Source organism: Lithobates pipiens, unplaced genomic scaffold, assembly GCF_037356315.1.
Source record: "Lithobates pipiens isolate NorthernLeopardFrog02 unplaced genomic scaffold, aLitPip1_a1.2 Scaffold_10, whole genome shotgun sequence".
Taxonomy (NCBI): domain Eukaryota; kingdom Metazoa; phylum Chordata; class Amphibia; order Anura; family Ranidae; genus Lithobates; species Lithobates pipiens.
The window spans coordinates 192124127-192147473 of NW_027507686.1; the positions used below are offsets into that span (position 1 = coordinate 192124127).

A 23347-nucleotide genomic window follows, 5' to 3' on the forward strand; every position below is an offset into this window, starting at 1 on the left:
ATCCACCGACTAACAGTCATAGCGCTCGGCTCAGAGCGGAGGGGGAGAACTAAGCGATCAGCGTTGCTTGATTGATCAGTTCTCACTAAAAGGCCAGCAGGGGTGTGGTGAGTATATTTGTTTTTTTGTTTTGTTTTTTTAAATCCTGAACTTCTGTTTGAAAGATCACCTAAAGAAATGTTGCCTTTGACTACTATTCTCAAGGATATAGAGTTCAAATTTGATGTCACTCCTATGCTGCTCACTGTTCTGCATGCTGGAGCGAATGTTGTACCTGCAGGTACTAAGATTTCCCTGTTTCTACCTTTTTTTTTCTGTGGATCTAGCCCTTTTTTCACATCTTTTGTTGCTTCTTGAATATTTCCCCAGTGGTCATTAGAAGGTAGCTCCAAAATGAACAACCAAAGCCCTACTCCTCTACCATGATGGCCCCTTCTACACAGACACAGTGCAGAACAAGGCATAAGTCATTCATGGAAAAAATATTAGCAACAGACAATACTGGTTTCTTACCTTTGCTTTTTTTAGCCACAGTTCAGTTAACTGGCACCTTTTATAATATTCTGTACTGTGTAATATCAGTATTTTATTCATAATGGATAATAACTATTATTATCAACCCTTTCACCCAATGACCAGTGAACAAAATTATAGCTAGCCCTGCCAGGTGCTAAAACACCAGATCATTTTCATTTTTGGAAAGTCGTCAAAAACCAAAACCACAGATCTAAAGAAAAAAAAAAATCAAACCCACGTTTCACATTGGATGTCTTCTTCTCAGCAGCTTTTGGCACTGCAGATTCCTTCTTTCGTTTTTCTTCAAGTTTATCTTTCTCCCTCTGCATGCGTTCCATGTGTAAGTGCTTCAAATCAAGGTTATTGGGAGAAGCTTTATGTTGGATTTCTTTTTCTTTTGCTTCTTTTTCTGATGTCTGTGACTGAAAAGGTTTCTGTGCAACAGAATCATCAATTTTCTGCGATACGGCATCAGCTGAAATGACTTTGTGCTTGGAAAGTGTAATACATCTGTTTCTGCCTTCTCCCGTGCTTACATGTTGTAGTCCATATTTCTCTGCTATCTGGTGGACCCATAATCGGTTATGCGAAGTGAGTGTTGAAGGGAACATTAACTGGGTTTTATCGTGATCTGCTATAAAGTCCTCAATCTCTTCCTGCAGTTTTTCCTTGGCTAAACTTTCTGTTTGGTCACCTAAGTTGTTCGATTGCGGGAAGTCTTTAACAGAGTTATCTTGCTTTGTTAAGCTCTTCTCCTTTGCCTGAGACTCCGTTGTAGTGTTGGGCTTATGACTGCTAAAGTTTGAATTTCCTGACTTTTTTGGCTTTGCTTTGCTGTCTTTCTTAACAGTGGCTTCTAGTTTAGAACTTTCATTCTCATGGGAATATTTCTCAGGGGCAATGTCATCAAGATATTCAAAAGCAGTTCGGACTTCACCATGTTCGTTGAAGTAAGTCACAAGGTCTTTGAGAAATTTGCTATTGCTGACTGTATGGGAATCACAAATAACAGCAACATGGCGACGAGCACGGGTTACTGCTACGTTGATTCTTCGCTCTTCGGCTAAAAAGCCCACTTCACCTACATATGACAGAAAAACTATTTTCTGAAATGATGCAAAAGAACAGCACTTTTTTTTTTTAAATATACTCTTGTCAACTGTATAATGTTGTACTCCAGGCAAATCGCTGACTGCACAGTTAAAATACACACATATATATATATACATACACACACATTATATATATATATATATATATATATATATTACACATATACACACACACACACATATATATAAGGCTGTTTTAGCAGACCAAAAAATGCGTATTTCTGTTCATCCAGTTCTGTAATTAATACAGCTGTGTCAGACACCACTATCGACCTACTGCAGTGAAGCAATATAATTTGGTTACCAGCTTTCCCTCAAAGCCTGTGACTGGATAGTGAAAAAGCAGCAGTTAATTGATGGGCTCATGACTCTCTATCCTCATGTTCTTTTAATAGCACATGTGCATGAAGCAAAACCTGACTGACTCCAAGTACTGTTGTCGGAATTTTACTGTACAAGAGAATAGGAGGCTGACATCAAGACAATTTTAAGTACTTCTGCCTAGACTTCAGCTTTAGGGAGGGATTCAAATGAATGGGACTGACACCAGGCACTATGGGCATATGGGGACAGTGATAACAGATCAGTCCAGGCTGGGAGGAAGAGGAGAAGGGGGATGACGGCAGAGTAGAGGAGTCATTACAAACAGTATTCTCCATTGGAAGAACAGTTCTGCCATAGTACATGGTGTCAGTCCCATTTGTTGATCTGTACAGCTTCTTGCTTTGTCTTTGATATGTCAAATACCTGGATGCACATATAATTGAGGAGATCCACTGGGATGTCCCCTAAGATGGTTTTTGCACTTGTCACCTGTTGATGACTACATTGAAGGAGACCCACATGTTTCTAATGTACTAAGCGCGATTTGACCTTTCTGTAATAAGAGGGTCATATCAATCTGGTAAGCCTATATGGTGTCACCTTTTGGATTTCCTTTCACCAGAGTGGATATGGTTACACTCCTTCTGCTGTATACACCTATTGCACATTTTTTATATATTTTTGGGACTCAATTATTTCAACTTAATTTCACGTGTGAAATTTTTTTTTTACAGACTTTTCTTTCGTTTCTGCACTTTTCATGTTTGGGAGTTAGCGCAAAATTTGCTATATTATGGTTGTACACAAGTTGATTGAATTGTTTACAGACAGCCTGTCCACACATGGATCAAAATTTGGCAGGTCCCTGATGGATCCATGTATGGCTGGCTTTGGTTAGTCTTGGAGAAGGTGGGGGGGGGGCAAGAGTAAGGAGGAGCAGGGGAGTGCCTTGTAATCCTAGGCTAAAGGGCTATGTGTTTCTATTGATGCACAGAGTGTTAGGAGACATAACTCTGGTGGGAGGGTGATACAGTAGGATGCTGCAAAAGAAATGAAACAACCTGAAATAAGAAACTTGGGGAAGCAATCATGGCTTGAACTTAAAATTAAACAGATGTAAAGAATAAAAAGATAAAGTTACATACTCAATAAGTTATTAAATCAGCTGCTGGAGGTGCTTAAATGAACAGAGGGTTTATATGACTCTGGAGTGCCTTGAGCCTTATAGCTCTATATATGCAGTGTGTGATCATCTATGGTGCTTTAGATCTCGGACTGCTAGTCTCTACTGATTTGTTGCTGTTACTGCTGTACTATCCACCCTTCTTGCTGGGGAGAAAGCTGTAGAGCAAGGATCTTCCCGCTTCTGCTCCATTCATTCTGTCAATTTGGGATTTCTGGACTTCTCCTGCTGCTTTCTGAATACTCAATTATCAATCAGAAGATCACTAGTCATCATGGGAGCAGCTCTTATATGAGGAAGCAAAGCCACGTTTTTCCCAAGATGTCCACTTCCACAGAAAAACAAAGTGAAGAACAAGGCATGGCAAGTCAGTATTGGGGAATAGATGAGCTACAGGGAGCATACAGGCAATTTTGTTGACAAATTCTGTGCCCAGTGCCTCCCTTTTTAGAAACCGTTTCCATAGTTAGGGTCTGCTTTAAATGTAATCTGTAAGAAAATAAAATAATTCTCCTAAAAACACAAGCCATCAATATTAGACTTGCAGTCCACATTCTTGGGCAGTGAAGATCAATCTATTCAATACTTTTGCATCTAACAATGTAAAAATGGGCCTTAGGACCTCAGGACAGAAGGCTCACTGGCAGATGTACTAGTGGGCTCTTGAAATGTGAGGATATAAAGAAGCTCATAAATTTGTCTCTGATTGACAAGAATGACCAACGTAATACTAAATTTCCTTGGTTAAGTTGAAACAAATAGAACATAAAGATTACATTTACAGTCTAAATCATAAAATTAACTTAACAATAACCCTTCCTTTTTGATTACAAATCCTAAAAAAGCTGTAATGTTTCCCTACATACGTGCAATTTTCTGAACTGTTAATGTTAAATATTGTTTTGCAAAACAACAAAAGGGACCACTGGAATATTTTTTGCCACAGTCCTGCTGATGTCTTAAGCTGGCCATAGATGATTAAAATCTCGGCCAGATCAGCAGTGATCAGCCAAGATTCAAACCATCTATGGGCAGGCTGACTGTACCCAAGTAAATTCATCGATTGACTTGGGTACAACCAGCATGTCAGATGTTTACATGCGACTATTGCCAGCAGCTATTTAGCCATTAGCAATAATCATGGTGTTCTCCCAGCACTGTGTTGATGGGGGAATCGAGAGATTTTCTTTACTGAAACAAGAAAATCGCATCACCTATGGCCTGCCTTAAAGCGATAATAAAGGCTTGTTTTAAAAAAATTTAAATAATAATAATTAACAAACATGTTATACTTACCTGCTCTTTTTTGAATTGTTGAAGGATACGTGTGAAATGTATCTGTTCCAATATGTTGCTGTTAAAAAAACAGAAGGCTTTGGAACTATTTTAAGCCTTACCCGCTGGTGCAAGACTTACCCCCTGCCAGTCAGTTGTCAACTATCAGAGACTAGAGACTGTGGCTAGTAGAGGTTCTGACATTTAATAAATGAATAGCAGCGGATGGAATTTAATGGCCTTATTCTGTGAATTGGCAGCATTTACAGATAAAAGACAAATTAAAGAAGGGCATTAATTGAATGTATATGATAACACTAAACAAGAACCTTATTTTTTGATAGTCAAGAAGACCAAGCTGATAAATATCTAGCAGATAGTTACTTTTAAAAAAAAACTGTTTTGTATCCATCTGGAAGTATTTCACTGTGTTAAAATGTAGCAAATATAGTAAAAACAACGAAGAATACTGGTCACTGCAGAGAAGAAGGTAGATGAAGTTTCATTTTTTTAAATAAAGCTAGCAGAGATTGTTTTCTAACCCTTGGAATTTACTGCTGCAGAACTGAAATACAGTTTGCATGAGAAATATAAGCTGATGGGTAATCTAACTTGACTATATAAAATCCAAAATGGTTGATGAGAACCCACTCAAAATTGTCAAGTGACTTCACTCTCCTGGAGCTACCAGTATAGAATAGGATGACACAGGTGGACTGACCTTTTAAGCAGATCCGTTGGCTGGTTTGAAAAGCAGCAAATAAAGAATATAAAATCCACTTTAAAATGCAGATTGTTTGTAATTAAAAGTATAATGTGCACAGGGGAAGCCCAGCGTACACTAACAGACAGCTGTTAACAGCCATTGCCATGGAATGCCCAAGAGGATGAGAAGCCACACAACACTATAATTTCATCTATAAAAGAACGTTCTCAGAATCGCTGTGCGCAGAGGCTCACAGCTCAATCAGTGTAATTAAACTTTTACCAAGATTAACTCCTAAACATAGAAACTGCTCAGGAAGAACAATGGAAATGATCAAAGACTCAAAACTAGTAAAAAAAATAAAAAATAAAAAAAGTTTCTTGGTGGCGAGTATGGGACAGAGGCATTTTTAATCCTTACAACTGGGGTATATGCAGCTACCTTCAGGAGTTTGAACAATGGCAAAAAAGCTGCTGGGACATCGCCTTGGATAACTGGTCCCACTCCCAGCTAGCTAGTTTTTCAGAAGGCTCATCGGTCCTGTACTGTCCTGCAGGAAAAGTATTTTACCAGTAAGTTTAAAAATCCAATTTTCCTGATTGCACAGTACAGGAGATAGGCTTCTTTAAGTCTCACAACTGGGAAGTCGAAAAGCAGTTCAACTGAGAAGTGGGCAACATAGCGAACAATGCCAACAGGCCCACATAACATCCAAATAGTTTGAGATGGCTCAGGCAGCAGCCTGTAGCACTTTACTCCTGAAATTGGCATCAGAAGAAGCTTGAACACGACCTTGTAGAAAGTAACAAATGTGTAAGCAGTAGCCCAGACGGCAGCCTTGCAAATCTGGTATGTCACAGATCTGGTACTTAAAAGCCCATGAAGCATCGACAGTTCTGGTTCAATGTGCCTGTCGGCAACTGAACCACCCATTGATGGCACTGGGTTTTCCACATGTGAAGCATGTAGTTCCAGTGTCCACCGCAGGTGTCTCCCAGTAACCAGCAGATCCCAGCAATTAGTTCCCACCCAACGCTTGGTGGGAGAGGTTTTTGCCCCTCTTGTAGCTTTCCACAGTGCCTCAGCAGTTTTCCATGTGTGCCAAGAATTCTGATCCTGCTTCTGTACCCGTTACCCTGATACTTGCTGTTTTGTACCCTTTACCCTGATTCCACTGCCTGTACTTCTCATACCCGATACCCGTTCTGGCCCCCTTCCTGCCCTGTCTCACATGCTATGCCTTCTTGTACCTCCTGTCTGACCCTGGCTTACCTGATCTCTCCCCTGCTTGTATATATTATATTATATTTAAAGTGGTTCTAAAGGCATTCCTTGCATTAAGGTTAAAAATATGTCCCAATAGTTCTAAGACTCCCTCACCCTCTTGTATACTTACCTGAGTCACAGAGGAAGCAGCAGGAGTATTTTGCTCCTAGTGCTGTCAATCAAATCCTGTGAGCAGAGAGCAGGAGATGGGGCTGAGCTGTGTTGTGTGTGTATCAATAGACGCACACAGTGAGGCCTGGTATCGAGCGCCCGCAGGTGTGCCCCCATGGCAAGCGGCTTGGTATAAGGGCACACAAAGAAGAGGAGGAGCCAAGAACACCAGCTGGGGAACATGGCCACTCTGCGCAAAACGTTTGTACAGAGCAGGTGTGTATAGCATGTTTGTTATGTTAGAAAAAGCCTTTACAACTGCTTTAACTAGGTAGCTTTTACTTGTCATGTGTGCTTCACTATTGCTTGTATTCTGTTTGTGGTGTTGGCTTGTTTTGCTGTGTTACTAATAAATGTATTTTAATTGCTCTTAGTTTTGGTCCAGTCTCTATTGTACAGCTACAGATTTGGCCATCCCTGCTTTTTCCGGGAAACAGGGAACAGAGGCACCCTGATTTTCAGACCCCAGGATTTAATAACTCTAATTCACCTAGCAATGGTGGAATGAGATGCAGAGACCCTTGCTTGAGCAGTGAGGCAGAAGAAAAAAATGAATTCAATTTCCAAAAGGAAGCAGCAGTGGAAAGGTAAACCCTCACTGCTCACACAACATCCAGGCAATGTAGGGTGATTCCTTAACATGATTAGGGGCCGAATATAAGGAAAGAAGGAAGGAAGGACAATATTCTGGTTAAGGTGGAAGGCAGACCCACTTTGGAGAGAAAATGAGCCTTGGACCTCCAAATAAATTTGTTCCTGTGTAACACCAAGAAAGGTTACTGACAAAAAACTCTCCTTGCAGACATGAGAACAACCAGAAAAAATGACCTTGCAAGAAAGGTTTGATACCAGAAAACCCTTAACTAGACCAGACTAACAATCCAAGAGGACACAAGGCACTGGCCTCTACTAGAAAGTTAGAAGCCAGAGGTCTCTGAAACAGAATGACCAAGGCCAACATTTGTCCCTTGATGGTACACAACTAGAATTCCATGCTTTTTACCAAAAGTAGTAAGACCTCCAAGCATGTGAGAAGTCAACTTCCTAGCCTATAAAAGGATAGGGGTGAAAATATGAAATACCTCCATCCCTCAAGACTGTGGCTTCAAAAGGTCATGCTATCAACCAGCATCCGAGAAGCAGGACTGAACACTGGCCCTTGGGACAGGAAACCTGGAAATGCCCACAGAGCATTCATCAAGAGTCTGAGAACGTTGGAGTACCAGCTCCTCCCCAAATGTGGCGTGATGACGATCACTGGGACTTAATTTCCTTTCTGCAAAGAAGATGAAGAATCTGGAGGGGGTCAAAACAAAATTAGACAGTCTAGGCCTTGAGAATTGAGAAAGTCCACCTGCCAGTTTTCTAGGCCTAGGATGTGAATGACAGAAAGCCAGAATGTGCCTCTCATGAGAGGATTAAGTCTGCTTCTTTTTGAGTGGTGTGACTACTTGTCAGCCAATGACAGCTGATCATGTGATACAACGGAGCCGGTAATTGGCTATTATTCCTCCTCGCGCTGACAGTGCGAGGAGAAAAAAAAAAAAAGAGCCGATCACCGGCGGCCGTGATCGGGACATCAGTCCCGATCACGGCCAGCCCTGCCAGTACCCACCTGCCCCCTGCCAGTGCCCACCTGCCAGTGCCACCTGCCCCCTGCCAGTGCCACCTCATTAAAAAATAAGTGCCCCCCGTCAGTGCCACCCAGCAGTGCCCACAGTGCCACCCAGCAGTGCCACCCAGCAGTGCCCACAATCTGCCTCAACAACGGTGCTACACCCCAGTGCCACATATCCGTGCCCATCAGTGTCATCTACCAGTGCCCATCAGTGCCACCTATCAGAGCCACCTATCAGTGCCCATCTATCAGTGGTACCTATCAGTGCCCCTTAGTGCCACCCATCCGTGCCATCTTATCTGTGCCCATCTTTGCCCATCAGTGCCGCCTTATCTGTGCCTATCAGTACTGCCTTATCTGTGCCTATCCGTGCCGCCTTATCTGTGCCTATTAGTGCCGCCTTAACTATGCCTATTAGTGCCCACCAGTGCAGCCTATCAGTGCCCACCAATGCAGCCCATCAGTGCTGCCTCATCAGCGCACTTCAATGAAGGAGAAAAATGACCCGTTTGCAAAATTTTATAACAAACTATTAAACATGATTTTTTATTTATTTTTTGCATCTTTTTTTGTTTGTTTAGCAAAAAATAAAACTCCCAGCTGTGATTAAATACCACCAAAAGAAAGCTCTATTTGTGGGAAAAAAATGATAAAAATTTTATTTGGGTACAGTGTTGTATGCCCGCGCAATTTTCATTCAAAGTGCATCAGCGCTGAAAGCTGAAAATTGGTCTGGGCAGGAGGGGGGTTTAAGTGCCCAGTAAGCAAGTGGTTAAACAATTTAACAAACCTTCGTTGGAGTACAGAATTTAGGATTGTTATCTTAACCAGTTGTGCTATACACACTCAAAAAAATATATAATTAAAGTACACTGGGCGTCTGTAGTACGCCCGGTCCTTTTGCTGCACCCACCTTGCATTTGCTGGCAATATCTGGCTAACAATTTGGGGAATTATGTAAAGACAGCAGCTGTGGTTCAAAAAAAAAAAAAAAGAGACTTTCCAAAACAGTCTAAAACATTATGAAATGTATTATTATCCTAAAGTGGCTGTAAACCTCAGACATGGAATATGGACAAAGCATGTCCCTCTATAGGGTGTATTTTTCTAAATCCATCCAGAGCACTAATTGTAATTTTTGCCTGCAGTTTTGTTCCTCTACTATCAGCCTGAATCACTTCTGACAAGTTTTCCTGACATAATGAGAAAAATGTTGACAGGGGAGGGACCTCCAGCTGATTAACAGCCTCAGCTCTGTTTCCTTGCACTGTGTGAAGGGGGGTGCGTTTCTTCCCTCCAATCAGTTCTCAGAGCTCGCCTCACTGAGTTCTGCAGAGTGCAACTTTAGCTCTCCTCCCCCTTTTTCATAATTTTCAGACAAGCTTAAAAATTCAGCACTTTCAATAGATGTAGAGAAGACAGGACTGCAGATAGACAGATAGATACAACTTATGGAGGATTTGTGTCATCTCCGTGTATCACCTGAGGCCAGTCATTTCACTGGGTTTATGTAAGGGCTAACAACCACTTTAAGCAATGTTTTTATTATAAATAAGCCAATTATTCCTGAATAAACCGGCCCATAGCTGAAATGTAAAATTGTTCTGGTCTACAGTGGGTATGCAGGTGTGAGAGCTGAAGTGCCTGAGACTGCCAATCAATGGGGACTGTTCATGTACAGTTCACTGACCTTTAGCATTGGATCTCACAAAGGACAATATAACAGCTTCCTTCTCTCTTCCTTGAAAACCATCCACAGACTTAATTTCAAGACCAGGATACCTGTGCAGTAGACACTGGCGTAGCAAATCCACCTGAACAAAAAAAGAAAGCAAAAGATTATATATTCCTATATATGTCAGCAAGGTAACATAGTGATTAGCACTGTGGCCACATATGGCAACATGGTAGCCTAGAAGTTATCACTGTGCTCACATATGGCAGCCTAGTGGTTAGCACAAATACTTGTGCAAAGCTTGGGTGTTGAGCTTACCACAATACACATAAACGCAAAATGTTCTTCCTGTGCTTGTGTGTGTTTTTGTCATGTCCTAAAAAACATACCAGATGATGAATTGGCTTGGACCACATTCCTATTGTGTGTAGAGGGAAAAATCATACTTCATTTTTGCATTTTGAGGCAAACAGTGTCACTTGGGTGCTTTTATTTTTTCCTGAGAACTGGTGTGCATTGACAAATCAGTCACAAACAAGTCATAGTGTGTGTATGTATCACTAGATAAAGCCCACATCAAGAAAAAGTAAACACAAAAAGGTTGGGACTTTATAAGAAGCACAAGGCGTGTAGAACCAAGTGCTTCCATCCCTAGTTACTGAGCCATGAGGGGAGGGGTTGATTACTGATTATGCCATACTGGATTGTACCAATCAATTAAGGTTATGTTTACTACATTAGAAAAAAAGAGAAGAAGTTCCCCGTGGGTTTTTTTTTTTTTTTTTAGCAGCAATGAGGATGCAAAAGATTCATAAAAATTTACTTGGTTTTATTGGTCAAAAAACTAGTCATTTACTACATTATGGAGACACGCAATAATGAGTTTGGTCTTTTATAATGTTTACAATATGAACCAATGTGTTACTATACTACCATGTTATATTTTGTATGAAATATACATTTATTGATATTTTGTTGTCATGAACTATGCCTTTATGTAACATATACAGTTCTAACTCACTGTGTACCCGTCAGACACATTTTTGCTGTGTTATCTACCTGGCTGCATATAAAGTCCCAACCCCTCCCCTCATCGCAAAGTGCACATCAAGTTCTTTTCTTTTACCGCTCTTGTTTTTTCTCTCACTATTTAAAAATATCTTGGCTTTACAGAACAACCACCATATAATGATTAAATAACTATGTGACTGTGATTTAATACTTTTTTTTTTTTTTTTTTTACTAAAAAAGCTTATTACAGACTATACAGCTTTATTTAAATAAGGAATAAAGCATGTCCCAAATGTATGGGCTATTACTAGGCCCTCCTCCCAAGTTCCCCTATATGGTGGATTGGGATTGGGATTTGGAAAAAGAAAGGGAATTGGAGGTATGGCACAAATGTTTTCTACAGTCACAAAGTAGTCATGGTAGATGCAAATTTGTAGGTGCTCACTCGCCGGTACCTGGTCCTAACACCATTATCGAAAATGTACCCATCTGTGTCATCCTTATGCTTCAGAGGGTGCCAAATGCCAGGGAAGATGTGCCATGTCTGGTGGTTATGTCCTAGGATACATGTTTTTTGGAACGGTGTCTTTGGGTTGATTCGTAAATTGACAAGACAGTCTGACCCCCAGACTCCCTATATAGCACTTCTTAACGCCCCAGTATATCTGTTTGCAACGCCTCATATTTGTCATTTCACTGGACGCTAAGATGAAACAGCCTACTGTATCTTTGGCACAGGCTAGGCAAAAGGTTTCCTGGATTATGTTGCATGAAAATATTGTTAGCATTTTGAAGGACATGGTCCAAAAATCTCAACAGACTTGGGAGCCTTGAGCTACTTATGTGCATGTCTCTCTTGTACGTCGATTACATTTTTGTTGGGGTCTGTGGTATAGTTTACCTATTTGGACTCCGGATCAGACCTTCCCCTCATTCTTACTCTCTCTCTTTCACCTTTTTCTTTTTTTTTTTTTTTTCCTTTTTTCTGTGCTTGACTACGCAGGAATATATTGTTTCTGAGCTCTATCTGTAATGCCTTGTACACACGGTCGGACATTCCGACAACAAAATCCATCAGATTTTTTCAGACGGATTTTGTGACAAACTTGTCTTGCATACACATGGTCGGACAAAGTTGTTGGAAAATCCGATCGTTCTTAACGAGGTGATATACAATACGTACATCGGGATTATAAACGGGCCAGTAGCTGTGGTCTCTTAATTTATTCTGAGCATGCGTGGCACTTTTGTCTGTAATTGTCTACACACGATCAGAATTTAAACGATCGGATTTTGTTGTCAGAAAATTTTAGATCCTGCTCTCAAACTTTGTGTGTCGGAAATTCAGACGGAAAAAATCAGATGGAGCCCACACATGATCGGATTTTCCGACAACACGATCAGGTCGCACACTTTCCACCAGAAAGTCTGACCGTGTGTACAGGGCATAAGGGTTATCGATAGATGGGTGGTGTCTAATATGTCTGTACCTATCTGGTTGGCGTATTAGGAAAAAGATCATTGCCACACAAGACTGATAGTTCACCTCTTTATTTTGTGATGTACTCATCTTTTATGGTGTACTTATTTGTATTGATGAAAATGGTACTCGGGTACTATTGATTATTCTTTTACTTATGTAAAACTTCAAATAAATATTTTGAAAGTAAAAAGATGCACAGAAAAAAAATAAGCTATTTATAACATGTCTGGTAGCCAGACATGGCCCGATGTGTCCTCCGTACTCCACCAGAATATTTTTTTAGTTCTGAATGAAGTTAATAGAGTTGCGTCTCTCATCAGCTCGTTACAATTTTCTGCAGTCCTGGCAAGGAATGTTTCTCCCAGCCCTAAAATGGCGTAAAGCGTACTGCTTGGCTGAAATACAAAATTTCCTGTTTTCCCTATGCATAGCTAATACTACCATATATTCCATGAGAGAACCCACTAGAGGGCGAGTGGCACAGAAATGTTGCAGGTTTGCCTCAGTATGTCAGCAACACCCTCCTCTTCATGCCTTTTCCTCAGAAATATACAGAACAGACAACTAATTCAGTGTGGCAGGTGATAGGGAACGCTCAGCTCAGCCCAGCAGCAGCTGGCATCATCATGCCAGGAGTTGAGGGATACCAAAATCAAGAGCTGCACAGACCTGGAGTGGTATAAGATCCAGACACAATTACATTTCGAGTGGACCCCTCCTTGAAGAATGTACATTTGCAGAAAAATAAACTAGAAAGGAAACCTTTCATAATAGAAACATGGAGGCTCCCACCAAATACTTATCTGATATGCCAATTATCTGGCTTCAAAACGGTTTCTCTGATCTTCCTAATCTACACACTGTACGTAGTTAAGTTAGAGGACCAGAAGAACAGCCAGACTTTATGCATATTAAAATCCTTTAAATGTATTTATAGTTTTGTGCATTATTCATTTAGAGTATACATAAATAAGGACAGTTAAATTTGCTCATTCGATATACATGATGTTCTTCCCACAAATTAGTTAAGCATAGACCAGTTCTATGACCAGAACTCAGACTACACATATAAACAGTACACACGCGAAGGGGCAGATTTATTAAGCGATAAGGCCTTGTGTAAAAAAAAAAATAATAAAATAAATTTAAAAAAAACGCGTTCTCTGCTTTGCTTGCTTTAAGAGGCCCCCTTCATTTTAGTGAATGATCCAGGGCTCAGATAAATCATATGACAAGGCTCTGATCCTTTTCTGCACTGCAGCCTTATGCAGAGAGCACTCTGGAGAACTCCCTTGACTCCGATGTACTCTGCAGGATGCAGTCACTGTTTGGCCAATCATTTTTTTTTTTTATCGGGCTCAGATGATTTTTAAAGTGGTTGTAAACCCTTTTTTTGTTACTTCTACCTATAGGTAAGCCTAGAATAAGGCTTACCTATAGTTAGTGTAAATATCTCGTAAACGTGCACCGTTTAGGAGAGATTTCACCTGTAGTCTGCCGAAAACGTCAACGGCGCATGCGCTGGGAAGAAAGGAAACTCTGTGCCGTTTCTTCCCTAGAGTGTGCCGTTATCATGCGCATGCTCAGGAGTGACGTCACGCGGCTCCAGCGCATCACAGAGCCGGAGTCTGCGGCGCGGGAGGAAGAAGGGTGAGAAGATGGACGCTGCCTACACAGGCGACAGTGCTGGATTCTTTTGCAGGTAAGTGTCACATAATGGACTAGTATGCTACGCATACTAGCCCGTTATGCTTTTCATTTGCAGGCTTTGCCGGGAGCAAAAGAGGAAGTAAAACCCATCAGGGTTTACTTCATCTTTAAAGCAAAAGTCTGGTGGTGCTTGCAGGGGCCCCCATGGCTTAAATTTTGGTTGGTTCACCAGGAATCAGCTGAAATTTGAGTTTTTTGTGGCCAACTTAACCACTTTAGCTCTGGAAGATTTATCCCCCTTCATGACCAGGTCATTCTTTGCGATATGGCACTGTTATTTTACCTGACAATTGCGTGGTCATGTGACACTGTACCCAAATAAAATGTATGTCTTTTTCCCACAAACAGAGCTTTATTTTGGTGTTATTTGATCACCTGTTTTTATTTTTTGCGCAGTAAACAAAAAAAGACCGACAATTTTGAAACTTAAAAAATATTTTTTACTTTCTGCTATAAAACATATCCAATAAAGAAACGTAAAATCTAATTTTTTTCATCAATTTAGGCCAAAATGTATTCTGCTACATATCTTTGGTAAAAGGAAAATCCCAATAAGTGTATATTGATTGGTTTATGCAAAAGTTAGAGCATCTACAAACTTAGATATATTTATGGAATTTTAAAACTCTTTTTACTAGTAATGGAGGCAATCAGCGACTTATAGCGGGACTGTAATATTGCGGCAGACAAATCAAACATCAGACACTTTTTTTGGGGACCAGTGACACCAATACAGTGATCAGTGCTAAAAATATGCACGGTCACTGTATTGACACTGGCCAACATGTGTTACTGTGTGTGTTTTTTTTTTTTACTAAGCAATGTTCTGCTGTCAGAAGAGAGTACTGTGTTTGTTTACTCATACAGGGCTCTCTTCTTCAATGTCCAGAGCCAAATGGCAGGTGCTGGCGACCAATCAGCAGTTGATACTGCAGTCAATCGTAGCACAGCCGGGGATCTACAGCGGGAGGGTTGCAAGCGGTTGATCTATCCTCTATACACACCCTGCAGTAATAGGATAGGATAATTGTGCGATGAATGTAATCAAAAAAGAAAAGCGTATGAAAAAAATTCCTGGAAAGAAAAGAAGATTCCCAGCCATGAAAATTATTTTCTGTAGCAACAGGAGGTGAAATTGAAGGCTACATTGGTCTAAATTCGAAATCAATGGTGGAATCAGATCACAAAATGCTAAACATTTCTGATTTTCAAAAGAAAATGTATTCAGAATTCGACCCATGTATGGCCTACATTAGTTGGAGCTGTGCTTTGTTTTTAAGCACTTCCACCATTGCATAATCATGGCTAACATAAAACAAAGGAAGGATATCTACTATTGAAACATAATAGAAGAGCTTTTTCTATTTTAATTGCTCCTTTATTAAAGAGGAACTAAATTCTGGAAGCTGTGCACTGAAAAATTAGGCAGACTATAATAGGGCAAAGGACTAATTAACAATAGTCTGTGCTCTCCCTGTAGCTGAATTTTCCCTAATACTTACAGTGCCTTATTCTTCACTGTTTGAAGGGGACCATCTTGGTAAAAACAGTGTAGCAGCACAGTAGTAACATCCATAAGTCCCACTCCAAATCTCCTGTGACTTGCAGACAGAGGCAGCAGTGCCTTGGATCTCACACTGCAGATTTACAGTTAACTGTAGATACAAGAGTGCCTAGGCACACTCACATACCAGGAAGTGCACTATGTATTTTTCAGAAGGAATTTTAGACAAAAGATCGATTTTTTAGGATACTGCTTAGGCACAGTCAGCATTTTTAAATGTTCCTTATAACATAGTGAATCTTTCCTTTTCGATTTTAGTTCCATATTATCAATGTTTAAAGTGACATTAAAGCTTTTTGCTTAATTTTATCATTTTATTATTAAAACAAACATGTTATACTAGCCTGCTCTGTGCAGTGGTTTTGCACAGCGCAGCCCTGTTCCTGCTCTTCTCTGGTCCCCCGCTGGAGTTCCTTGCATCACCCCGCTGAGTGCCCCCATAGCAGGTCGCTTGCTATGGGGGAAATCGTGTGCTCATTCCCAAGTCCTGCCTGGTCATCATAAGACACAAGGAGTGGGGTTCGGTCCAGTTCCTTCTATGAATGATAGCAGCAGGAGCCAATTGCTCCTACTGCTGTATCTGAGCCAATGAAGAGCGAGAGAGCATAGAGAGCCCCATCTCGCGCAGATCGCTGAATTGAGATCGGGCTCAGGTATGTATTTAGGGGGGGCTGTGGGGGGGAAATCGCTTGCAGATTTTTTACGTTACTGCAAAGAAAGCAGTAAGTTAACCACTTGCTGACCAGCCGCCGCAGTTATACTACGGGCAGGCTGGCTCGGCTGCGTAAATCACCGTAGGTGTACGTCGGGCTCGTACAAGGCGATCTTTGGGCGCACGCGCCCATTGGCTAGCAAGGGAGCCAATCAGTGGGTCTGGCCGACTCGATGTCCGCCGGCGATCGTTACCCACAGTGACAGAATGGGGATCTGCCATAGTTAAGGCAGATCTCCGTTCTGACAGGGGATGGCACACAGATCCAGTCTTTCTGCATGCAGGAAGACTGGATCTGTGTGTTGTTCCAGGCAGCCCATTCCCCATACAGTTAGAACATAGAGTGAGGGAACACATTTAACCCTTTGATCGGCCAATGTTAACCCCTTCCATGCCAGTGCCATTAGTACAATGTCAGTGCATATTTTTAGCACTGATCAATAATAATGTAGCACTGATCAGTAATAATGTCACCGGTTCCCAAAAATGTCAGTTAGATGTCCGATCTGACCGCTGCAATGTTGCAGTCCCGCTAAAATTCACAGATCACCGCCATTACTAGTTAAAAAAATGATTTTTTTAAATTTATTTTTTAATAAAAATGCCATGAATCTATCTCCTATTTTGTAGACGCTATAACTTTTGCGCAAACCAATCAATATACGTTTATTGGGGTTTTTTTCACCAAAAAATATGTAGCAGAATACAAATTGGCCTAAATTGATAAAGAAATTACATTTTTTACATTTTCTTATTGTGTGTATTTTATAGCAGAAAATAAAAAAAAGTCCTTATTTTTTTAAATTCTTTCACATTTGTTTGACTTATTAGGGCCACGAACATCCCTAAGTTAATAAACAAAATACAGTATTAGAAATGAGAACATAGGTTCTCATTTCTAAAACTGTATCAAAGCTCTTGTGGGCAGTTCAGATGCAAAATGATGCTTAGGAGGGTTCTGCTTAAATAAGTGTCCTCACCTGCAGGTTGTAAGGGGATATTACAGCAATATCCCGAGCTTTCAAACCAGCACTAGTCAGTGCCTGAATGTGAGAGTCCACCAGCCGCACCTCACCTGGCAAGAGAAAAAGCAAGGCCATGAATTCTTGTATGCAACTCAAATAGTTCTACACCCAGTCACTGAAATCTTATATAAGCCTTATCATGTTAATATAAATTGAAAAAGTTGCTTTTAATCTATGTAAATCCACAGCTTTCATTAAAAAAAATGTCTGGTGATCCTCTTGTAACGGTCCTTGTTCAGGCACTTCTTCTGGGTGTCAGCTGTCTCTCAATTGTGCTTCTGTGCTGTCACCCTCTCACATGCATTCCTGATGAAGACTACCAGTAGCCTTCCTTGGCATACATTGTGCAGGTATGGTCCACCATTGTCACAATTGGTAAACTAACCAGAGCAATGATGTGCAGCTGATTCTGGTGAGTAGGCATATGGACAGATAGTGGCTGAACAAGACTGGAGGAGATCAACAGAACCAAGATGTAAAAAGAGGATGAAACCAGTATTTTATTAAAAAATGCCAATGTTTGATGTTGAACTCTAGGAAAAAATTTTTTTTTATATATTTGCTATGTACCAATAAATCACCTCTAATGAGGTGTGTGTCCAAAGTGTGGATGGTTGCTGCATTGGTTTCATTCAGTTGCAACAATAGAGCAAGGCCTCATTTACACTTGCTTCGACTTCAACAGACATTAAAGGACCTATCACTTCAACATGCTTTTTGATGTGTTTTTGATTTTTTTTTTTTTAAAAGCCTGTCCAATGCCACATTTTTGAAGCAAGTGTAAAAAAGCCGTATGTGCTGCATTTGAGGAGCCGAGACTTAGCCCCTGTACACATGGTCAGAGATTTCCACAACCAAATCCGTCGGATTTTGCCCGTCGGATCTTCTCCGTCGGATCTTGTCCGAAACTGTTGCATACACGCGGTCGGACAAAGTTGGTGAAAAAATCCGATCTTTCAGAATGTGATGAAGTAATTTCGTTACGATGGGACTACATTCAGGCTAGTAGCCAATAGCTTTGATGTAGGAATTTGATCTGAGCATGCGTGGCACTTGGTCCGATCAAAATTCTCTACACATGATCGGAGTATGTTTGATCGGCCCAGTTGGTCTGGAAATATTTCCAACATGTTGGAAAATTGGGTCCGACGGATATTCCGACGGAATCAGTCCGATGCATACCACACACAGTCAGATGATCCGACGACACGGTCCGATAAGACTCATTCCGACGGATTCTCCGACCGTGTGTACAAGGGCTTACACTTCTGGCTCTCATACAGCGCACACCATAAAGGCTATGCGATTCACTCACACTCCACCATTCATAAAAGGTTTTGTATTCTTTTCACCAAATTCAAATTCTGTGATGGGGAAGGGGGGATTGTGACATTCATCAGCCCCTCTCCAACCACAGAACACTGTGGGGAGAATTCAATAAAGCTGCTGCACCACTTTTCTGGTATCAATCCCTCTTGTTAATGTATTGTGCCAAATTCAAGAAGCATTTGCGACACTTTGGTTCTGACGGCGACTCATGCACCAAGTTCGGGTAGTTCTATGCGCCACTTTTACATTGTGTCATGTTAAATGCACCGCTTTTACATTGTCTTGCACTGAAAGTGGAGCTAATTAAGACCAGCTCTCTTTTGGTGTACAGAGAAAAATAGTCTCAGAAAGATTTTGTGAAAGTGAGAGATAAATACTTAAAAGGGTTAGTTCACTTTTACCAAAAACCTGCATACGCAGATAAGTGGCATCTGTAGATATAAAATCAAACTGTGCAGCTTTAACTAAAGTTGAATAATGCCCTTGCTGTAGGAGTAGGCCATTTACATACCTCAAGAAACCTGACTTGAAACTTCCCAGGATGTTGCTAGGACATTGCTAAGCAAGGCCCAGCTATTACTTTTCACCTTCACTATCAAAGGAGTGAGCTCTCAAACTCTGAGCTCAGAGCTACAGCATCAGGGGAGAGAAAACCCATGTGATGAGGAAAAAGCTCACTCCTATGATGGTGAAGGTGAACAGTAATAGCTGAGCCTCGCTTAGCAACGTCCCAGGGAGTTTTCAGGCAAGCCTTCATGGAGGTACGTAAATGTTCTACACCTATAGCAAGGGCATAATTTTACTTTAGAAAAAGCTGCAGAGTTTGTTTTTTATCTACAGACCCCCCTTATCAGCATAAGCAATTTTTCTGGTAAAGGTTAATTCGGGTTTAAGACTCTTTATTACCTGGATTCCCTTTTGACTGCTCATCTTCAACTTCCATCTCAAACAGCCCGCAGTGTGCCGTGTCTATAAGTAGTAACGGTATACTGGTCTCATCAGTTAATGTCACCCCAGGCAAATCTCTAGGATGTTCAGGAAAAAAAAAGCAATAGTAAATACCTCAAACTTATTCATGCAAAGTGCATACATTATAATATTCTAGGCCAATATCACATTAATGAACCTGTTGTGACAGGATTGCAGACAGAGCAGAGAGAATGTTCACCTTCTACAGCATTGCACCTTTGTTGCCCAAACTAGCAAATGTTTACACCATTCTTACTCCCTCACTGGAGAGTGAGATTCTCTAACATTTATGCTGATTGTAGCAGCAGGTTATGAGACTCTTTAGCAATTTTGTTGCTGCCAGAGACAGGATACCCAGTGTGGTTAGTTATCACATGACCTATAACAATATGTTGCATGGCATCTAACCAAACTGCTGCTTCTATACAATCATCCATAGAAACCCTAATTTACACATAATGACTGTATTGATTTTGTTTTTGTTTGTACATACACATTTCAGGTCTACAACAATATGCAGAGAACTTAAGTCTAATTAACAAAAAAAACCAAAAAACAGCATATTGATCAAAAAAGAACAAACTTTTCCTAATACAAATCACAACCAACAATTGACTGGTTTATCTTTTTTCCCTGCAACAGGCTGGCAAGTCCAGTGCCTAAAATTCTTTCAAAGGTTGTGTTTAAACTCTCTCCACTACTCTCTAAGCTTGCATTACATCAAGGGACTGAAAGGAAATTACTTAACAGTTTAGAAGCATTGGAACACCATAAAAAGTAAGTGTCATTCAGACATTGCTGCTTATAATCCTATTATGACTGGTAAATGGCCAGTTTAGATATAAATATTGCTTAACAGAGTTCTTTATAAAAAAATTATTAGTGGAAGGAAAAATATATAGGCTGACAGCTTTTTGAAAATGCGAGTTGCCTGGCTGTACTATGGACCCCATCACTTTCTGATGCATTGACCCAGATGAATGTCGTCATTGATTTGCATACTTAAAAAAAAATATATATATTAGCATCAGAAGGTACTGAAGTTAATAGTGCAGCATGATAGTTGGCAAGAAAAGAGTACTCTTAGTCTACATACAGTTGTTCTAATAAGTTTACATACCCTGGCAGAGTTTATGATTTCTTGGCCATTTTTCAGAGAATATGAATAACACAAAAACATTTCTTACACTCATGGTTGGTGTTTGGCTGAAGCCATTTATTATTAATCAACTGTGTTTACTCTTTTTAAATCATAATGGCAACAGACACTACCCAAATGACCCTGATCAAATGTTTTCATACCCTGGTGATTTTGGCCTCATAACATCCATACAAGTTGACACAAAGGGGTTTGAATGGCTATTAAAAAGGTAACCATCCTCACCTGTAATCTGTTTGCTTGTAATTAGTGTGTGTATAAAAGGCCAATGAGTTTCTGGACTCCTGACAGACCCTTGCATCTTTCATCCAGTGCTGCACTGAGATTTCTGGGTTCTGAGTCATGGGGAAAGCAAAAGAATTGTCAAAGGATCTGCGGGAAAAGGTAGTTGAACTGTATAAAACAAGAAAGGGGTATAAAAAGATATTCAAGGAATTGAGAATGCCAATCAGCAGTGTTCAAACTAAACAAGAAGTGGAAAATGAGAGGTTGTGCTGAAACCAAACCACGGTCAGGTAGACCAACTAAAATTTCAGCCACAACGATCAGGAAATTGCTAGGGATGCAAAGAAAAAACCCACAAATAACTTCAGGTGAAATACAGGATTCTCTGAAAACATGCTCTTGAAGAAAGATGGGCTGCATGGTCAAGTCACCAAAAGAAAGCCATTACTATGCAAATGCCACAAAGTATCCCGCTTATAATAAGCCAAACAGCACAGAGACAAGCCTCAAACCTTCTGGCACAAAGTAATTTTGCGTGAGGAGACCAAATTGACCTTTTTGGCTTATTATAAGCAGGATACTTTATGGCCAAAAAGGTCAATTTGGTCTCCTCACGCCAAATTACTTTGTGCCAGAAGGTTTGAGGCTTGTCTCTGTGCTGTTTGGCTTATTATAAGCAGGATACTTTGTGGCCAAACAGCACAGAGACAAGCCTCAAAACTTCTGGCACAGTCCTCTCCGTTTCCGGTGGAGAGGGGTACCCGGCAGGGGTGCCCTCTGTCCCCGGCCCTTTTTTCCTTGATTGTGGAGCCCTTAGCGGTTGCGCTGCGATCCTCGGACGACGTTCGGGGGGTGCGGGTGGGATCCTTGGAGGAAAAGATTGCACTGTACGCTGATGATATTATTCTCTTCCTCCGGGATCCCGGCCCGTCCCTCCGGGCGGCGTTGGAGCTTTTATCGCGCTTTGCGGATGTGTCGGGCCTGAGGGTTAACTGGGACAAGTCCCAGATCCTGCCAGTGGACCCAGATGCTGGGAGGCTGGCTGACCCCTCCCTTCCGCTACAGTGGGCGGGGCAAATTAAGTATCTTGGTGTCATCATTTCTCCCAGGGTACAGGATTTTTGTAAACTTAGTCTTCTTCCCATCCTACAAACCACACAGAATAGGCTCAAAGTGTGGGCCAACCTCCCCCTTACGTTAATAGGTCAAATTAATTTAATTAAAATGAAATTGCTTCCCCCTCTCCTATATGTAATGCGCCGTTCTCCAACGTGGATACCCAAAATTCTTTTTCGGCGACTGGACTCACACATTTCCAGTTTCTTGTGGGGCGCCACGCCTCCCCGATTCCGCTTGTCCATATTACAGAGACCTTGGACGCAGGGGGGCCTAGCGTGCCCTAATTTTTTTCTCTACTTTATAGCAGCGATGCTCACGCATGCCCACGGCTGGCTTACCTCGGATGCCACCAACGCAGCTGTTGCCTTGGAGGCCTCCATTGTGGGCTCATTCGAAGCACTGCGGAACATTTTATTTAGGGGCCCCCGAGCTCCGCATCCTCTCACAATCTCGATGAGGACGGTGCTGAGGGCGTGGTCTGGGGTGTGTGGCCACCGGCTGACTGGGCCCCGGGTGCTCTCTCCTAATACTCCATTGTGGCTCAATCCCTCCCTACCTGAATTCTACTCTATTCCGGATCCGATTGTGTGGGCGTCAAGGGGCGTTCGGTGTCTACACCACGTTTGTGAGAATGGTGCATTGCTGACATTTGACCAGCTTAAATCTAGGTTTAATTTACCCAATGTGTACTTCTTCCGATTCCTGCAGCTTCGTCATGCGTTTGGGACTCAGTTTGGTGGTTCGCCCCTGACCTTATACCAGTCTAGTATGGAGACGCTTCTACGTCAGGAGTCGCTGCTTAAACCACTGTCCATGATCTACAAGGCTTTGCAGCCCTCGGTTCATAGTGGATTGGAAAAACTTAGGGAATTCTGGGTGGAGGAGCTGCCGGGATTGGATGGGGAGGACTGGGAGGACATTTGGGACTCCCCCTTTAGACATTTGATCTCCTCAAGAGATCGGCTAATTAAATTTAAAATACTGCATACATTTTATTACACCCCATGTAGACTTCATAGGATTTACCCTGACTCTTCGTCACAGTGCTAGCGCTGTGGAGCGGATTTGGCGGGGTACATTCATATGATTTGGGCTTGCCCCGTGGTTCAACGTTATTGGTCAAGCATACTCTCTTTTATTGCTGAGCTGACAACGATCCCTATACCTCAGACGGCGGAGATATGTCTGCTTGGGT

At 41.4% G+C, this 23347-nt stretch overlaps 1 protein-coding gene across 2 annotated transcripts in view; it reads right to left on the bottom strand.

Annotated features, from left to right (window-relative positions):
- The window catches only part of IGHMBP2 (immunoglobulin mu DNA binding protein 2), a 102407-nt gene that overhangs the window by 9513 nt on the left and 69547 nt on the right, over window positions 1-23347 (bottom strand). For both annotated transcript variants that reach the window (XM_077460787.1, XM_077460786.1), the window contains exons 10-13: window positions 19587-19705; window positions 17307-17401; window positions 9862-9985; window positions 755-1597 (exon numbers count right to left, since the gene is read on the bottom strand). In XM_077460787.1, coding sequence (XP_077316913.1) covers window positions 755-1597; window positions 9862-9985; window positions 17307-17401; window positions 19587-19705 — 1181 coding nt within the window. The remainder of the gene's footprint in view (window positions 1-754; window positions 1598-9861; window positions 9986-17306; window positions 17402-19586; window positions 19706-23347) is intronic.